This window comes from Falco rusticolus, chromosome 1 (assembly GCF_015220075.1).
Source record: "Falco rusticolus isolate bFalRus1 chromosome 1, bFalRus1.pri, whole genome shotgun sequence".
Classification (NCBI taxonomy): domain Eukaryota; kingdom Metazoa; phylum Chordata; class Aves; order Falconiformes; family Falconidae; genus Falco; species Falco rusticolus.
In genome coordinates, this window is record NC_051187.1 from 29,722,253 (window position 1) to 29,741,610 (window position 19,358).

The following is a 19,358-nucleotide window of genomic DNA, read 5'->3' on the forward strand; positions in this document are numbered from 1 at the left end:
AACCTACACCCAAAGAGACAGCCAGCCTTCTGGCTTCCTTCCTTATAAAAAGGAGTGGTGAAGATGACATGCTCTGAACTGATAAACATAGGGAGTAAAGTTTACAGCCAAAAAAATTCTAGATAATAAAACCTGCAAGCTCTCTATGGGCCTCAACTTGACAGTGTCCAAAAATCAGTTCCAAGCACCCAATTCAAGTTATCTGGCCTTTCTTCAACTACCAGTTGGGCCAGTTCTACTAATGCTTTTCTGACTGATGCTTAACTCCCAGGAAACAGCTGAAATCTGAAAGGTCTCCACACCAATCTCTACACCAAACTATTTTACATCCTTATTAATCCATACTTGCTTTCAGTCACTTACAAATAGAAAAGTTTCATTGCAAGTTGTTGAAAAAGTGGCAGCAATCAATTCCTCCTTGGAGTATACACCGTGGTATGATACCGTTAAAGGAAAAATATAACCCCGGTAGTTAGATATAGATAGCGCAGCTCCAGGAGGGAAGACATACCCCTGCTGAATGAACCATGCATTTTGGTGCCCCTGTTGTGCCTGACGAATACATGATAAAGAGAGGATGACTGAAAGGCAGCTGTTCAAACTCCAGCTGAGGGGCCTGGTCTCCTTTCCCGGTAGCAAGGAAGTCTTCTAAAAAGACACTGCATAAGAGGGGGGGAAAGAAACATTTCAAAAAAATATTTGAAAACATTACCCCAGCCCATATATAGGACTTCCTCTGTATCTAACAGCTCTTTTATGATAAGCTGTATCTTCACACTATGTACAGTACTTGTATTCCCAGTCTTTCTACTCTTCAAATTGCTGATTATTTTATTTCCTTTCTTGGTTTTAAAGTAAAACATTAGTATAGTAATTGAGATGTGACTCCAAAAGTATCTAACCTCCATAACCCAGGGCAGTTAAAAAGCAAAACAAATTATCCCTAAAAGTGTCACTTACATTATTAATTAGTCATTTCTGGAAGCCACGTTCTTCTCCCTTCTATATCCTATTGAATTTTGCCTTAATTTAAGAATCATTAATACCAACAGTGATTTTGTAGAAGCAAAACGTCTGCAGCAACATACTACTCCTGTTTTCAGTATGAAGCTGGACCCACATTACAAACACTGGCTAAATGCTAGCTTTTGAAACTGCCTGACCTCTTGAACTTGCGATAGGTATCAGCATCCATCTCATCCCCCCTTAGGACAGTCACAGCTCACAAGCTCCCATTACCTGTTTGGAATCTTAGAAATATCTATGGCTTCCCTTGAGGAGACATACGGAATCACCACCACTTTTTTTACATCTGGAAGCCCTGGAAGAAGGAAGAAAAAAAAATTATTTCCTACATTCAGTTACATAAAACAAAGGCCTTTTCTGCCCGATTGGACCGTTCAGTGTAACGCACTAAGCAACAGAAACAATTCTGATGCGCCAAGTACTGAAACCCCAAAAGACTGAATTGTTACCTAAGAGATAGTTTCCTCAATATTGCCAGCCCTTTAAAAATACATGTGTAAACCTGCAAGCTTTAGTGATGTAATACCTCTTCATTTGCCTTCAGCAGCACTTCACTTGGGCTTAAAAAAAAACCACCCAGCATCATCAGTCCCCGTTCCCCCACTTACACTGCTGATTTATGGTGATATGTTTAAGCTAGCAAAAGAGTGATAGAATTACACAAAAGACTGGTTAGTTTTTATTCACATCAGTTCTGAAATCCTAAGTGGCCACAGAGATACCGTAAAGTAGGAAGGACAGTGACAAGCAGCTCAAAAATGACACTTTTAATGGCAGTGCAGCCTTTGAGCGCTCACACAACTGCAGCATGACTAAGACTAGATGGTATGCAATGAAATACCTTTCACCACACTGAGCAGCTTTTCCAGGTGGTTATGTTCTTTGCCATTGTATATAACAGCTTCAACAGAGAAGATGAGCTTAGGCTGAATTTGGGAAAATCTGTCCAGTACACCCTAAGGACACAGAGAAAAGTTAGTTAAAGAATGGAATTAAATTGCTACAGTAGGAAAATGCACTGGATGCTAAAAGCAAATCTAAATTCAAGAAAGGAGTAGAGTCAAGAATTAGCAGGAGAATTGTTAAAAGACTGCCAGTTTGTCTTCCACTCTCCCAAGATCTTCAAAGTACAACAGGTTTGTAACAATTTATTTCATGACCCCCAAATATATCAACCAACAACAAAGATAAAACCACCACAGATCACAGGACATTGTTCACTGAAAGATCAAGTTCACAAAGCAGTTAAAATTTCACCGTGGAAGTCAGACTTACAAACTCACCTTAAGAGGATAAGCACCTGTGATGTGAGCAGGAGTTAAGCACTTAATTTACCTGAAGGTCCACAACACTCCTGTCTGCATCTGCAGGCAGGTGCTCTCTATGCCCTTGTGAACTGCCCCAGGGCTGCTTTGACAATGTCCCAGTAGTTTGGTAGTCTCACTGGGGGAAAAAAAAAAGCCACCAGTCTTCCAGAGGATGTGTTTATCACATGGCAAGGTGGCACTTCATAGGAACTGACCGCTTTGCTCTGCTACAATTAACAAAGGAAACCGTGCCACTGATTTCTACCAGAACAACTAGATATTGAAAACGTACGTACATACTACCAACAAGCCTACCACAGCTCCTTTAGAACCTCTAGGGAAGGACACGTTCAAATGCTGAATTTTCAGGTGTCCTCCAGCTTACACTGTACTCAGGAATTCACCACAGCTATTATCACATTTGAGAGAAAAAATCCTTCTGGTATTTTTTTTTTTTTCCCTAGGTACACTGCATGCAGCAGCATGCCAGAAATAGATCTTTTTGTATTCAACAGCAAGAAGTAAATCCTTCTACTAAAAAGCTCTCAGCACACAGTCATGTTCATTCCTCTCTAGCTACATTACTTGAAACATTAAGAACAAGATTATTCTGTATTGTAAAATTGTCAGCTAACTGTTCAAGAACAGTATCCTAAATCATACTGAAAAAAAAACCCCTCAAGACTTCAGTTGTGTTTATTCTTCACAGCATTTTTTATTTCTCTCCATCTCCTGCTTTGTCCTCTGTTTTGCAGCCAAAGCGAGACAAATTATTACCAAATCAAAAGACCAATGCAAAAACATTACAGTCAACTAATCTCTACTAAACTCCTCCTTTCCCAGCTGGGCTGGTCAGGGTTACAAGAGAGGCTGCTGCAAAAGTACAGAGGTCCTGCCCCAACAACTTCTCCCTGTTGTCTTTTTAGGCAAGCTCACTGACCACCACAGGCGAGGTACAGGGATATGGCAAAATATGAACACGGACCTGTCTGCTAAGTATGTCACTTAACAGCTTTCCCTCCTGTCACCCCGAGATGCACTTCCTCTTCCTTGCTCACATCACAAGAAAACAGAGTGACAATGCATTGACACCTAACTTGAGCAATTAGTTCAAAACAAAAATCACCAGAATCTGTTTTGGTGGCAGAAGAGGGTTTCAAGAAGCCCTTAACACATTACCTAACACACTCAGACATGTAGGCTTAATGCATTAAAATTACTCTCTAAGGGAGTATGAAATCGAGTTTCCTGCTATTTTAGGTATGTTATCATACCTACTTCATACCATTTTCAAAGAACAGACCAAGCAGCCAAATCACACATAGCATGTGTGCGCTTATATATGTGTGCATATGTATGCACGTATACACATTCACGCTGAGCACAGAGCATACATACCCTGTATCCATGCTGTCTGATGTTTAAAAACAAAGACCAATGAGAGGACTAAGGGTATTCTAACAGAAGAATCAAATTTGAAGAGAAATGCGAATCAGAAGCTGGGATAACTACAATTCTCAGGGTTTTACCAATCCTGCTAACACACCCAGTTGGATTCATTAGCACTGGCAAGATCAAATCCCACAGGGCAGCCTGGTATGATACAAAGGCAATACAAACAGATGGAACAGGTAACTGCGACACTGGAACTTTAATCCAACCAGATGGCTCAGCAAGGAACTGCTTTCACGAAAATCATGAAAAGCTCAGGTAAAACAGATATGGCTCGTTCTAGTCTATGAGCCTCAAATCCGGTACTAAAGGTTGAGAAGGACCCCATGAACGGAGCTGCCCTGGCTTTGCTAGGGCTCACCAAAGGTTTCTCACAGACCCAAGAGCACAGCCTCTTTTTAAACTTACATATCCAACTTCTTATGCACAGGCTGCAAAGAACCACTTTCCTATTAATATATGTAAATGGATAACAGGGACTAGAGAAATGAAGCAAAAGCTGCCAAGAGTGGCGTTCTGCGTGGGAGGGAGCTCACTGGTTCTCTGACAGCAGACTTCCTGAACGCTTGCACAGTCTTCAGAGGTATGGCATTCAGAGCCTGCAACGTGTAGGCAGTTCCGAACAGTGACGTTTTCTAAGCTTCACAAAATATATACACACAATTGGGTTTGAAATATTGAAAATGCTACACTATTTCCCAAAACACAAACAAAATCTTCATTTATGTTAACAGGACTAACGCAACTGCACAGAAGCAGGAATATATTTTCCTTAGGGTGGAAGCCAATATCCCCGAGAACCTCTGCTGATCTCCCTCAAGATTTTAGGGTTTGAATTCATACACCAACACATGCTGCCAAGCCAAAGGAGAATAAATGATATCAATGGCACTGCTGCTCCAAGGCTAAGTTTTTTAATGAAACTATCACAAAAACTAAGTAAGCTGGGCACTGAAAATAACAGCACATCAACGTGGACAGAAAACACACCAGTACTCTGTAATGCAAGCAAAATGAACAATCTTCCCCCAGATGAGAGATCAAATCACATTGCAAAGAAAATACTCCATACTGTCATTTTCTGAGCAAGCAGAAAATATTTGTAGAACAGATTGATCATTACGTGCTGTAATGACTTTTTTAATCATTTTTTTTTCCCAATGATACAACCTCGAGTGCGAGAAAGCGGAATGCTGCTGCCCTCTAGCGCTAATCCAGAGAGGACAGTTCCCTACATCTAACCAGCTACGGGGGTTAAACACTGAGACTGAGGGTACGCATTACCTAAAAAAAACCCCACCTTTGGTATTTTCTCTGTTCTGCAGTGCAAAAAAAGCATGATTTCAAGCACATTTTAGATAGAACACTCCATTTTAGAAGTGATTCGCACCTGTTGCTGCTTATGACGTGTGCTAAAGACTTTCCAAAGAAAGTAAAATACGTTCCCAAAGCTTCCAGTGAACACTGCAACATCTGTTTGGATATCATAATGATATCGCAAAAATTTTTACCGTATTTTACACGCAGCATTTATTGCTATGCTAAAAAGAATTGAGTTAGTGATATTAGCCTGAAATCCCTCGCCTTGTTGGCAAACAAAGCCTCCTCGAAGAGACCAGGTGGGATAGTGCTCAGTTTAACCACGCAGAAGGCAGAGGAAGGAACTACTTGGGCAAAGGAACTGGATCGTGGCTAAGCAGCCTGGGAAAAGATTTGGGAATGAAGGGCCAAGTCCCAGACAACTGTTGCATTGCTGCTCATTTGCACAATTAATAAAAGCTCACCAAGACCATGGATTCTGCCTGAAAATATCCCCCTGTGAGTCAGCTAAAAGATACTCGAATTACTACGCTGAAAGTCATTATTGACAACTGAAAGCACGAGTTTTCATTCAGTTTGTGGTAGCCAGAAAAAAAAAAAAATATCTGGTGTACTTGGCTGTGCCAGGAGATGGCAGTAAGGCTAAAGCAAACAGGATCTATATCCCGCACTGTCACTTTCACGTCTGTCTCAAACAGGAGGAGAGCTTTTCTACACCACCTGATAATACAGCTACTCACGTTAATGCCAAAGTCCGGTGATGTTGAACTCCAGATAGCACCAATACTTGCAGCAGCGAGCATTGCTTCCACCGCATGAATGCTGTTTGGTAAGTAACCTATGGCAGAATTTGAACGGTTAGAGACTGAAGAAACTAAAAACCACAAAATCTTAACAGTAAACATAACGTATACAATCGCCACTTCAAACAGACCAAAAATGAAAAGTCCCAGACTGAAGGATCCTTTGAAATTTTCCACACAATCGTCACTTCCTCCTTCGAAGTCAAATCAGTTGCACAAGGAGTAAGACACAATCCCTTTTATAAAAAGAGTTGTATCCATTTCTCTATCTACAAGGTTACTCCCAATTTACAAAAGTTTCTGCTTAATTAGTGAGACTTTCAGGATAAGAGGGCAGCATGCTCCACAGAACAACTGGGAGAGAGAGAAAAAGTTTGTGGATTGAATAGGCTACATAGAGGCTAAGGATACAGCACCAAGCAGGGGAACAGAACAGGTCTGTAGAAACACCCCTTAGAAAAGGAACAAGTAGCTGGAAGCAAAGGTTATAAATACTCAGTTCAAAAGTGGGGATGCCACTTTACAAAGCTAAACATTGTCTGGTAGACACTACCAGAATCTTAAACACAAACAAGCAAAACCAGCGTCTCAGCTGATAAGGAAGTAATACAGTGTGACAAGCCCTGGAACATCATCACACCAATGGAGCTCTTCAGGCTTATCTCATCAACTTACAGGAAGATTTCAAGGTTTAAATTCAGTTTACCAAGGCACACGGAAGAACCAAACATCAAGAAAGTTACATTTTCAGTGGGCTCCATTTGACCAGCTCTCCAGAAGGTGCTGGGTGGCTGAGACTGACTCTCAACTGATCAGAATCCAACCCACAAATGAAAACATGCAGTCAAAATTCACCAACTACACTAAGGTAGATCAAAGATCTCTTAAGCAACCAAGAAGATGCCCAAGTCCTTAAAAAAGGCACATGACAGGCCTAATTACAGTACTTGGACACCTAATTAGAATTCAGTGTTTGAAAGCAAACTGAAATGGCAATAAAAATGCTTTCCAACCCACTAAAAAAGCAGCAAGCACTGACAGATCTTGGACTGCAGTGCAAGCTGCAGGTGCTCCACAACTATCTATCAGACAGCAAACGCTCACTAGTGCTAGGCACTTTTGAAAGATAGATTATTTAGGGATGTACGTTTCAGGACAGGAACTAAGGTCCCAGACCTTAATAGCTATTTCTGCTATGTTAACTTTATCAAGTAGGAGGGTACTAAGCTTGATTTTTGCCAGTGTGCCTACAGCTTGAAAAAAATCCATCCTTTTTCAACTTTGTAAAGAAGTAGACTTTAAAAAAAAAACCCTTGAACTGAGGTTTTTCTTCGCAATTCAAAAGTCAGTGAAATCTGTTTCTTAAACCAGCTTGACCACTTCAGTCAGTCTCTAAACTGCTGTGGTTTTGAGAGTAGCAACTCCGAAAGCAGCACTATGACTTAAGGCCAACAATTTCTGGAAAAAACACACAACTGAGTAAAAACTCATACCATGTTAAGATATAAATTACTCCCTAGAACTGCCTATAGTTTGTAGCGTTCTGTTCAGTGAAGCTCTCAAGTACCTAAAGTGCAGCAAAACCTCACAGCCATAAAAAGGCATTACTTATTTTGCTATTTTTCCTTTAGGGTCAAGGTTTATCATACAAGGTAAAGTATCCCAAAATTTTAGTGATTTTTCTTTTTAAAGAAGTCTTCCTCCACAAACAGTAATTTTAAATGTTAATTTTATTAACCAGAACAGATTAAAATATCATTTTGTGTGATGAAAGCAGTTCTTTTTTGATTGATGCCAAATATTTCCACTAAGGATTTCCTGGATAGGATTATCAGGGGCCCAGAGTGCAGTGAAAAATGAAAGATGACTCTTTATGGTTTGAAGTAGTTATTACCTTGCCATAGCTTACAAGCACCAGTTGTTTTCACCACTCCTACAAAAGCCTTCAAGGCAAGAATACAGGACTATTATTGTGAGCCAAACAATTAAACCATTACTTTGTCAGTCAGCTTTGAGGTGATGCTTCTGAGTTTTAGAGGATATCAGCCAAAACTTCCAGAAGGTACGAAACATGCAAGGCAACTTACCCTGCACTTCTGTATCTTCACTTGACCACTACAGGCAGGCAGCCTGCTTGCTCGCTGGGATTTTTGACATATTTGTCCTAATCCCCAACAGTAGGTATTATGAATAAAAAGGCGGTTCTACTTTGGAAAGAGAACCTCCAAACATAACAATGTAAGAACTCGTGTTGCTTTTCTCTCAACAGCTCCCAACTCTAAATGACACAAACTATTCCTCCTGTCAGCTTTTCAGACTAGGAGTGGATTCTCAGAAATAAAAACAATTTCTCCCTTTCTCACATCAGAGATTCTGCAAACCCGTTACACCAACTGTCATGTAGGTAAGAGTCCCTACCATTTGACTGTGTCCCTTGAGATATCAACTGACGCCTCAAAGCATTCAGTAGGCTGACACAGGTCGTAAGTGTCTAAAACTTGGTAAACAGGAACGTTGCTGGCAAAGAGGATCAAAAAACCAGCTTTTTTAGCTGCATTCACATCAGGGGTGACACAAGAGTCACCTATGTACTGAAGCTCAGTACTACAGAAGAGTAATGGTACAGCTAGTCTGAATACTCCTATGTTTGTTCATCCATTTAACTAGAGCCTCCATGTTCCTTGATATGGTATTTCAGCTAAGGATCAAAACTAGCATTTGTCAACACAGGCCAAGTCTACAGAAAGTACATCTCTCTCTCTCTCTCTCTCTGTATCTTAAGTTGGTAGGAAAGTATCTTAAGTTGGTAAGAAAGGTAGAAGCTACCTTCTGTTACTAGAAAGAGGAGGATCTTCATACCTTCTCTGGGTGAACTACAAAGCAATTGAATAGAGGGCTCAAAACACAGGAGGTGGGAACCCATACCAAGGGTCCTAGTAGCACTCCTCCCAACTCCTAAGCATGTATACAATTTCCATAAGGATGAAGAAATAAAAGCTTCACTGTGACATAAAGCTTGTGACAAATCTTTAAGCAGGACAAGTGGTATCTTAAAAACACTGTATGGATTTTTTGTATTATTTTAAGAGGCACTTAGAGCCTGATCTGCTCAGTACAGCATTTTCTGTCAGTCACTATTTACTTAATCTAGCATACACTAAGATTAAATGTAGACTTGTTCATTTACACTACAGTACTTTACCAACAGAGCACGTGAAAACTGTAGTACAAAATTTCTGGTATAATCATGCTGGAAGCTACATCAAAAGTCTCATTTCTCAGAGTGCTGAGAACACATTCCCTGGCATCATCTAATGCCTTCATGAAGTAGATTAAATGTGTACTCAGAGGCATCCGAACATTCATAGCCATCTGAATTAGAAGAAAAAAACCTAAACTTGGACCCTACATCAACAATTTAGCTCTGAGCCTTGAAAGAATGCATCAAGAGGAAGGAAATCAGGGAGCTGCTACTGAAGTATCTTCTCCATGGCTCATACTACTGATCTACAGCAGCACTGAAACAGAAGAAACAATTCAATGACCAGACTTCCAGTTTCTCTTTATGTTAATACAGCATTTCATACTCCTGTAGGCTTTTAAAGTGGTCATCCTATCTAATGTTAGTGTGGCCTGAGGCTATGAGTAACATGCTAATCTTCTTACAAAGCTAGCTTTAAAACCCACGTAAGCAACTAGGGCTAATACAGTTACTATAGATAAAATGCCAGCTTTAAACAATGTAATTCATTGATGTTTTGTCAAGGATTTTTTTGTGTGTGAACACACCGGGAAGATTAGTTTGTTTTTAACTGCTGACTTGTAATAGAACAAAGCCAGCTACAGGGATATAATAGAAGCAACCTATCCAGAGATGAAAAACACAGATACTCCCAGTTCTATTTTATTCGTACTGCAGTCATTGTTATCTGCCAAACAGACTGTCAGTGGGACACCAGGAGTACTTCACATGTGGATCTGCGTAGCTTGCATTAGGTATTGTATCTGTCTCTTCCAACTGTTCAGGCATCAGTGACAGTATTGCAAGACATAGAATCATGGAATCTTTTGGATTAGAAAAGACCTTTAAGATCATCAAGCCCAACTGTTAACCTAGGGCTGCCAAGTCCACCACTACACCATGCCTCGAAACACCACGTCTACATGTTTTTTGAATGCTTCCAGGGATGGTGACTCCACTGCCTCCCTGGGCAGCCTGTTCCAGTGCTTGACAACCCTTTCAGTGAAGACACTTTTCTGAAGATCCTACATCTTTAGAAGAAGAGGCATGTTTCACCACAGATCTGCTTCAGTTATGTTTACTATTACATGCTATCTCCTTGGTGATGGAAAGGGAAGACTAGGATGAAATCAAGCTGGAAGAGTGCTGACATTGCTGCTTCTCCACCCACATTCACCCACCTCCAACTTAAACACACTATTACTGTCATGATGCAACCATAAATTGTATTGAAAAAAATTAGGGGATACGTTAAATATAATGAAAAGTTAAAACAGTCTTGTCTCAGAGGCTGTAAAGCATGGAAGTGAAATTCACAAGAAGAAAACCATGTTAGTAGTCTTGTATACAATTCTAACAGCTCAAGATTTTAAGTGATTTTAAGAGAAAGTGGCTGCAAAGGGCATCAGAACCTGGCAGGCTGACTACACGTTAGGTAGCTATAACGAAATTAGTATTTTCCTTCTATTTAAAATTTGGAGAAATGCCCACAGCCTCAACCTCTGCAGCGTTACAGTTTAGCTCTTCCAAAGACAGTCAATATCCTCTGGCATAGGAGCAAAACATACGAAAGGAGTTGAGACCCAGTTTTAAACATGCCTATATCTAGAGAGCTGGATTGCTGTTAAAAACCCCATCAGATTTCTTTCACAGGGAAGCCTCCCTAGGCTGCAGCCCAAGGCAAAGCAATCTGTCAGTCAGGAGTCTAGGGCTGGGGGCACCAGGGGAAGGGATGGAGGCGGAACTGCACAACAGCCCAACTGACAGGAGCTTATACAGGTTCATCTGACTGAAGATTACAAGGAAAGAGTCTCTCACCAGCCAGGGTAAGAGGACAGAGTGGAAAAAAGTGGTATGGGAGAGAAATAGCACACAAAGACTCCAGGTAATTTAAAAAGCTCTACCTGAGCCCAAAAACTTGTCATGATTTTAGGAAAACAAAGAGGTTGCCTAGACTCATTATTCTTTTCTGTTATCAGAAGTACAGGGCTTTGTAAGGACCCCAAGTGCAATGCAAGCCTGCTCCCACAAATCAGCTGTAACTGCTCATAAAGATGGGCATTTCAGTAGCTTCAGCACAAGGGGCCCAGCAGGGACACTTGGTACCTACAGCAGCTGGTCAGACTGGTCTCTGCTGTGCAAGTGCCAAACAGGCAACTTGTGCTCAGGAAATGCACAGAAAGGCGAAGGGAAGAAACAGAGCTGCAGCTTACTCAAGTGATGGGAGCTCAACTCCAGAGAATCAAGGAGCTGGGATCTAAATAGTGTTTTCCATTGAATTTTCAATGGATTTGCTTCCTTTCTCGTTTGCTTGTTTTGGGGGATGTTTTGTTTGTTTAAATAACAGTAACACCACCAGCTAGCTAGAGAGCGCAATTTGTGCCTCCTCTTGCAATCACTAAAAATCCTTCCAGGCTTCCCATTGGAGCCACCACACACACTTTCTCTCCCAAGAATGGGGCAAAGTGCACAGTTAAAATCCTACCCTTTCTGTGGAAGGAAGCCCTGACATTGATGATGAATTCTGAACAGAAACTTGGAACTGCTACCTTCTGCAAGCTTGTAAAAAACCTACACAAACAAGCAGTATCTAAAGCATACTATTTTATTCATACAATCTTGTTTGTTTAAAGTATCAGCTATGCTTTTTAATTTCAATAAGAGGTGAACAAGCTGCCAAAACAACAAAACTCAAGAGTCAGCCAGCCCCCAGTTGTGCTAAGCAAAATAGTAATTAACTAGAAGAAACTTATTAAAATTATAACAGTATTAGCAGCCTAATTATTAGCACCACTGACTACAGCTATTTCAATAGCACATTTTCTGCAGCTACAGAGCATGCTTCCCCTGCATGGTATACCTTACTAAGAACAGCTCACAAGATGAGCCCAAAATGAGAGCATCATGTTGTCTTTTCCCAAACATAGTACTTCTAACTGGTTTTAATTAGAAGAGTTCTAGCATCGATAACCAGGTTGCTAATGGGACTTTAATTTGCACTTCAATACACAAAACCACCTCACTGAGATAAAATTCTTTTAATTCAGAATGTATGTTCCTATTAAAAGTGACTGCACCTGATTGTACTTAACATTAGTATTATATCTGTCACCCTAGTGAGCAGTATTTTCTTTGCAGCGATTAAAAATCTGTCACTTAGCATCGGACACCAATATGTAGAGTCTAAGTGGACCTTAACCTGAGAATTAGGACAGGAGCAAAGAACAGCAGGTTTCTACTTGCAGGAACACACCAAAGCTACAGCTGTTGCTACTCATCAAGTTTACAGCTGCTGTCCTCCCCCACCATAGTGTGTTCACACACACACTTTCCATTCACATAAAATATGAAAACACATCCAGTAATCACTCTTCTGAACTGCCCATCAGTCTTCCACATTTCATCATATCGTGGGATCTGAAACCAGTACAGAGCACCCTTTTTGCCGCTTAACACATGAGATTTGATCCTTCAGTTTAGCATAACTTGCAATACATGTGGAAGAACTGTTTTCAGCTCCATTATGACTTTTACTCATAACAATAAGGAACAGCATATTAAATCCCCACAAGCAGTCTAAAAAGAGCATTTGAATTTTTGTACATATCAGGAAAAATTTCACTGTGAAAGTCAAAAAAAAAAGCATTTGCTGTGCTTCACAATGACAACACATTTACAGAAAGCATTAATAGGCATCAAGAAAAAACTGACCAGGACTTTGATTGGTTTCATGATGTCCAAGTTTCCAGTTCTATGCATAACTACATACTGTTTTGGCAATGTCTTTGGGACAACTTTTTAAAACACATACAACTCACTTAGTATTTTATGTATGCATCAGAGGACAGGTATTACGAAACACTACACTTAAGTTCTAAATATTCAAACTTTGTAGAGAGTGAGTTTTTCCTATTCATTACTTTGGTTTCAGGCAGAGGCTGTTGCTCCTCAACAGGTGTCAGGTATGAACATGACTGTGTTAAGACTGAAAACAGACAGAATTAGAGCATCCTAGTCTTCATTCTGACAGACCTTCCTGATTTTGCTGGATGGTTCATACCCAATTAAGGATATAGCTCTAATTCTATGTAAAAAACCAAGCCACCAGCTGTGATAATTAAATCTTCAATTACCAGTTCCATAGAATGCTCATACCATATACACGAAGTATGAGCTCTCAAGTATATTTTAACATTCAAAAGTCACATTTGTGGGTTTAAAAAATAGCAATGTATACCCTTCTGGTTTTGAAGACACAGCTTTGAGTTCTGGTTTGTAATGTGCAGAACATAAATCAAGTAGTTTCACCACTTTGGGTTTGCATCATAGAAGAATTTACACTTACTCTGGATAATGGCCAAGTATTGCTCAAAGAACATGCAATTCCAGTAGTAAGATGAATATGCACATCAGCAGAAATACCAGGTAGGAGTCAAGGAGCTTCAAGGTACTGCAGTTTTGACTTGCACTGCGCTGACAAAACTAAAGAGCCCATGTTACATAGCACATGAAGGACAGATGAAGCTGCTCAGCTGGGAGATCAAAATCAGCAGTTTAGAAATAAATGGACTGAGGCCAGCCCGAGTAACTCCGTTCTGTGTCTGGGCTGTATACTCTACAAGCTGTTCACAGGACAAAAGTGTCATTTACATAGAAAAATCCACATGACATTCTTATGACAGGAAATACTACTCCATAAGATTGTGAGGTGCTGAAAAGATCACAGGGTTCTAACTACTAATCTCTGCACTGATGCGACTTGAAAAGTCACTGCTCACTACCACCATTCTGGAAAACACTACTCCCCAAGCACTGGTGGCAGAAGGTAGTATAAGTTCATTCCTCAAGAAGTTCAACTCAGTGCACCATTTTACCTGGGGCTGTAGGGCCAGTAACTGCCAGCTGGCACCACAACCACCGACCTGGGACCGTAATTCCCAAGACTGCCCCCAAGTGAATTTGCCAGACCTTGTGAGTCAAGGCTCCGCTAGATGCACAGGCTCCATCACTTTGGCTTCCACGGCATGCTTATGAAGCAGACCTTAGTGAAGCTATGAATGAGGTTATTTTCCTTCCCCCTCCAGTGCTACAGAACTTGCAGGCTAATCCTGGATCCTTCCCTCTAGAAGTGTATTTCATACAAATTTAAATATAGCAGCCTAAGAGCTTTTTCTTCAGAATGCCTCTGTGAAATAGCATTTCATATTCATGTTTCTATAACCCTGACTACTCACTTGCATACTTGAGGAAAGTTTCATCTTCTGTTCTTTTTTAAAAAAAAAAAAGTTACTCACCCACAACTCTATCTCCTACTTTCACCCCCATCTTCCTCATGGCTGCAGCATACAGTGCTACAGCTTGTCTCAGTTCTTCAAAAGTAACTTTCAAGATTTCTTCTTTGCCTTCCTCTGAGGAAAGAGGATTAAAACAACCAGTCAGAAATTATGCACTGCGGCATAAATAGAGTCTAGTACAAACAACTGATTCTGGAAGAAAAAGAATACAAAGCAATTTTAGGAAAAGAGTTTCCACTAATAATTATACTTTTTGCTTTTCAAGTTCCTCTTGCACTGTACCAAGCTTTTCTTTTTAATGGGAATCAAGGATTAATCAGTAGTATTCATTCAGTAGATATGAAGACATTTTTAAAGACAGGAATGTACAGCTGCCAAAAAGCAAACTATTCACTGCAGAAAGATATATTCTCAAAGTGCATTTATCATAAACAGATGGCACTCACAAAGGCTACTTTCTAACATGGAAACAACCACCCCATTTTCCCTTTTTTCACTCAGTTGTCTCATCAGGTCTAGGAAGCAGCATTAAGGTGCCAACTTTCAGTTTCATTAGAGCAAGTCACTGTTGATTTCAAAATCATGCACATAGAGTTACTAAGGTCTGACTTTCAATATATGCTTTTTAAACATCCGCATTTGCCCACATACCACAAAGCAAATACACTAAACTGGACTCCATTTATCTCTGGAAAAGATCTGCAGGGTGTTTCCATTTTTGTACTGAATGTCAGATGTCACATAAGCTGTTACTAAATCACTTGTGAAACAAAAGGAACAAATCTAAATGTTATGAATGGCAGTCTGTCATCTTAAAGGTCCCTTCCTGTACTTCCTCAGTGAGAGTCCTGCAAACCAGGTGGCCTGTTTCCTGTATCCAGCACTTACTAAAACACATGTGCCAAGGCTGTCAACAAAAGCATACTGCATGGCCTGGGTACATCAGGTCCTTGCAGTCCAGCTACCATCAGTCTGATTTCCTTAAGCTGGGAACCGTATTTTTTTTCCTCTTTTGCCTTCTTAAACTTCCATCCCAGTAAGCCTGGACTTACACAGAACAAGAGAGCAGGTTGTGATGGGAAACACAAAAGTCAGTTAACATGTAGTTCATAAGCCAAACAGGGACTGCTGACAGCTTCCATGTTCCCATAGAACCACAAGAAACAGGACTCTGATCTTGCTCCATTATTAAAGCCTCCAGGAGAAGGGAGTCACAAATAAGAGATTCAGAGTGGGAGCCAGTGACAAGTGAAATTGTTCAGGCAAGTTACATTTACATTCCTGTGCTCTGTTACACACACATTGCTCCCACAGCATCCCCCCTAATGAACACACGAACCCAACAGGTTCCCAAAACACCACTCTGACCTAGCAGCAATGGGTGAACAAAAAATACTCAGACTTAAGAGATCTTAAGAAGATTAAATACAGTAGAAGGTCACGAAAAGAAATGCAGGTGGAAGTCTGTTCACCACAGAAGTAAATGTATTCACTCCAGCACTGATACAGTATTCAACTGGAAAATAATTTTGCTCCTTTTGGTATTACCACCTGTGACTGGGACACAAAACTGAGTCTGTGGTACACCCTTACTTCCTAACAAGAAACAAGATCTACAGGGACAAAGCAATCACATGTCAAACCAAATAATTCACTCAGTTGATAATAATTCCTTCAATAATTTGAACTGAAAGTGTTTAACTCCACTTTCTCAAGTTGCATGTTTGGCTTTTAACATCAACAAATCAATTGCATAAATTCTATACACATTTAGAGCTAGCTTATAATTAGTGTTTGGCTTCCAGCTGTCGCACAGATGTACTACACTGATTTTTTTCTCCATCAAATAATGCATAAGCAGCTTTTCTAATGATATCAAAATTTGAAAGCAATGAGTCCATCACTTCGAAGCCAGCTTTCTGTCACCAGCCTCATTTCCGCCAGGCTTCACCAGATCCATTCTTACTACACCAGAACTGGGTCACAGATTTTCCCATTCTCTCTGAACTGGTAGGTGATGATTTTACATTTATATACACATACATAGGATCAGAGAGGTTTCTTCCAATACCTCTATACAGTAAAATGCAAGTGATAAGTATTTCTTCTCCAGCAGTAAGCTTACAGAAGACTGTTCTGTTGTCTCATATTGTTTCTGAACAGCTATCTGAACAGCACTAACACATGTAATTCAAAACCTGATCCCTATGCATCAGAAATCAGAATCCAAGACTTCTAACGCCTACACAATCAATCCATAGTTCTGCGTAATTTTCTCTCCTCATGAGCTGCAGGAGTTCGTTGTTTATTGTTGAGCTATTAAGAAGCATCACTGCTTGGTCTTACGATAAGGATTAGGTCCAGCAGAAGGGAAGCTCAGAATACAACTCCCTAGGGAAGCACTCACTCACCCGCATAGAAGCTAATCCCATCAAACAGAGATTAGAATCGTGTTTAAGTTACCAAAGTCAGCAAACACAGGGAAGGGACACTGTCTTAGTATCACCACCCTCAGCACGGAGTACGTCCAGATTTTACCAGACTTAAATCTTCTCCAGCACAGCAAAAAAAAATAAGACTGAGCTGCAGTGTTCCAGAAAAGCAAAATTCCGAGTCTCCCATTCATATAACTTTCCTTGCTGTTGACAACACGGTAAGAAGAGTTAATTCCTACCTACGCCCCATGTAGTCCTGAGCATTCGCAAGAAAAAAAGGCATAGTAAGAGAGTGGGAAAGGCAATATCAAGTAACAGTGCCAAAAGGCTTGCTGAAGGCAGGCATTAGGCAGGTGTTTATAACAAGTGTGAAGTAATAGCTCAAATAGAGTGATGCTGAACGCAGCATGATCTCCACTACCTAAACGAATTCAAGCACATTCTAAGACAACTTTAATTTGCCATAAACCTGCAGAACTATCTATAGTCCCAGAGCATGTTTTGCTGGGTTTTTGCAGAGCTGTACTGTAGATTCTGCAGAGTTCCTGACTTCATTTTCCTCTTTTCCTCCTCACCCAAGCCAGTTTATTTCCAGGACTCATAAAAAGGAGAGCTGTTTTAAGGCCTAGTCCAGTGAACTACAACTATAAGCCATTAATTTTTTCTTACTTGCTGCATACAGTGCAATCTTGTCATTGTCCTTGTGCTTCAGAAGATTTTCTGCATAGTTCAGACGGCTGCCTTTAAACCATTCCGGGACATCTGCAATACTTTTGGATGTATCAACCACCTGAAAATAAAATAACGTATTAGCGGAAAACTGCAATGTAATTTCTTTTTCAGAGCATTGTACAGAAATCAGCTCATTAATTCCAAGCTCTTCATACACTCCACCAGGCAAGAATCATTTTTCCCAGCTTACAGATGGCAAACAGACACTACAGGCTTGGAAGGATTAGTTACTCGTCAACTGTCACAAGCAAAGACATCATTACAATAAAACTAGAAACAGTTCCTTGCTGACAGTCCTACCTTTGGACCAGCCTTAAATACACAGAGGGAAGCAAACCACTATGACTACATCCAGACCACAAGACACACACAAACCACAGTGCACACCAGGGCTTTGCCTCTGGAAACATCCCAACCAGGGACTGAGCTACAGTGTGTTGCAGCTCCCTAGCAGGCCACACCACCCAGCCTCCCCCTTACGAAAACCAAACCTGGGAAGGTGCGAGTACCCATTCCTCCCCAGCATGAGTCACAAGGTACAGAGTCCAACAGCAGGAACTCAGACAAGGGTAATTCAAATTAACCCTAGACCAAGTAAGGGAAATGTATAGTCAAACACAGAATAAAAAGCTTGAACTTTTTAGTTAATTTTCTGATTTTTTTTTAATTTATTTTTTTTTAGGATTCAGTTGTCGTAAACATTTAAGTACTCCACAGCTTCGTCCAGAGTGCAGAAGAAGGACCGCAACTAACCTCCACACCCAAGAAATACTGTACCACAAACTGACTGCACGCATTTCTACCAGCCTTCACTTGCCATTTTCTAAAAAGATGGTTCAACCTAATAAGCCCACATTAAGGAATTCCCCACTTATGTCTTAGCCCTAAGACACACAAAGAATTGAAACACGTTAATGAAAAGTCGCAAAAGCCATGTTCAGCTGAAACAGCCTCCCCCATCCTGAACTAATCAAGCCTCAAAATATTAAATGACCCCTTGTTAAGTCACAGTTAAGACTATACCTTTCAAAACAGTGATAGGTAAAGAGCCCCTTAGCATTAGCCACAAAGTTAGGTAAATTCTTTCCAAAATGCCCCACTGTTTAGAGATTCAACTGCCCAGCAGCACATGAATTTTCTTATCTTAAAATTGACTAGTCTACAGTTGTATTTTTGAAAGCTTCCGTTTATACCCTCAGGTTCTCTCATGGACTGCACATGCATCGCCAGAAACAGCATTCTTTTGGACCAAGTAAACAGCTCTTCTGAAAGCCAGGCAGAACTCAAAATGCTTCCCATTCCAGAAAACCTAATATTGTTGTGCTTTCAGACACGCAGTGTGTTTATTACCATCGGCAATCCTGAATTTGTAGAAGAGAACTTAAAGCTCACGTGAGGTACTCTACTACTTTCACTTGAAGTGAATTTTCTAAAAATGGGAACTCAAGCAGATTTCTCTGCTTGTAACGATTGCCTAGAACTGACTTATAACATTTATAGTTTATCAACTCTGGCTACAGAAATATTGTTTTATACCAGCATGTATTACTGCAGTAATTAGAGTCCACTCTTGAAAAGTGACTCATTCCCAACTTCCTCAGCTTGAAGAAAAGCAAGCAGAATGTTTCCAACATTTTCCAGGACAAGTTCTAATACAATTCTATTTTTGCCTGAAGAGGAACACCACCCCTTCAAAGAGCTCCGCTAGCATAAGGTGCTGGACTCCTATACTTGATGCTCCATCATTT

At 40.4% G+C, this 19,358-nt stretch overlaps 1 protein-coding gene across 4 annotated transcripts in view; it reads right to left on the reverse strand.

The window, feature by feature from the left end:
- AACS (acetoacetyl-CoA synthetase) overlaps positions 1-19,358 on the reverse strand; it is a 45,522-nt gene that overhangs the window by 18,031 nt on the left and 8,133 nt on the right. For 3 of the 4 annotated variants that reach the window (XM_037375322.1, XM_037375325.1, XM_037375324.1), the window contains 6 exons: positions 17,548-17,668; positions 14,444-14,557; positions 5,846-5,943; positions 1,868-1,982; positions 1,240-1,321; positions 512-659 (listed from right to left, as the gene is read on the reverse strand). In XM_037375322.1, the coding sequence (XP_037231219.1) occupies positions 512-659; positions 1,240-1,321; positions 1,868-1,982; positions 5,846-5,943; positions 14,444-14,557; positions 17,548-17,668 (678 nt within the window). The remainder of the gene's footprint in view (positions 1-511; positions 660-1,239; positions 1,322-1,867; positions 1,983-5,845; positions 5,944-14,443; positions 14,558-17,547; positions 17,669-19,358) is intronic. The other variant, XM_037375323.1, reaches the window with a different exon arrangement.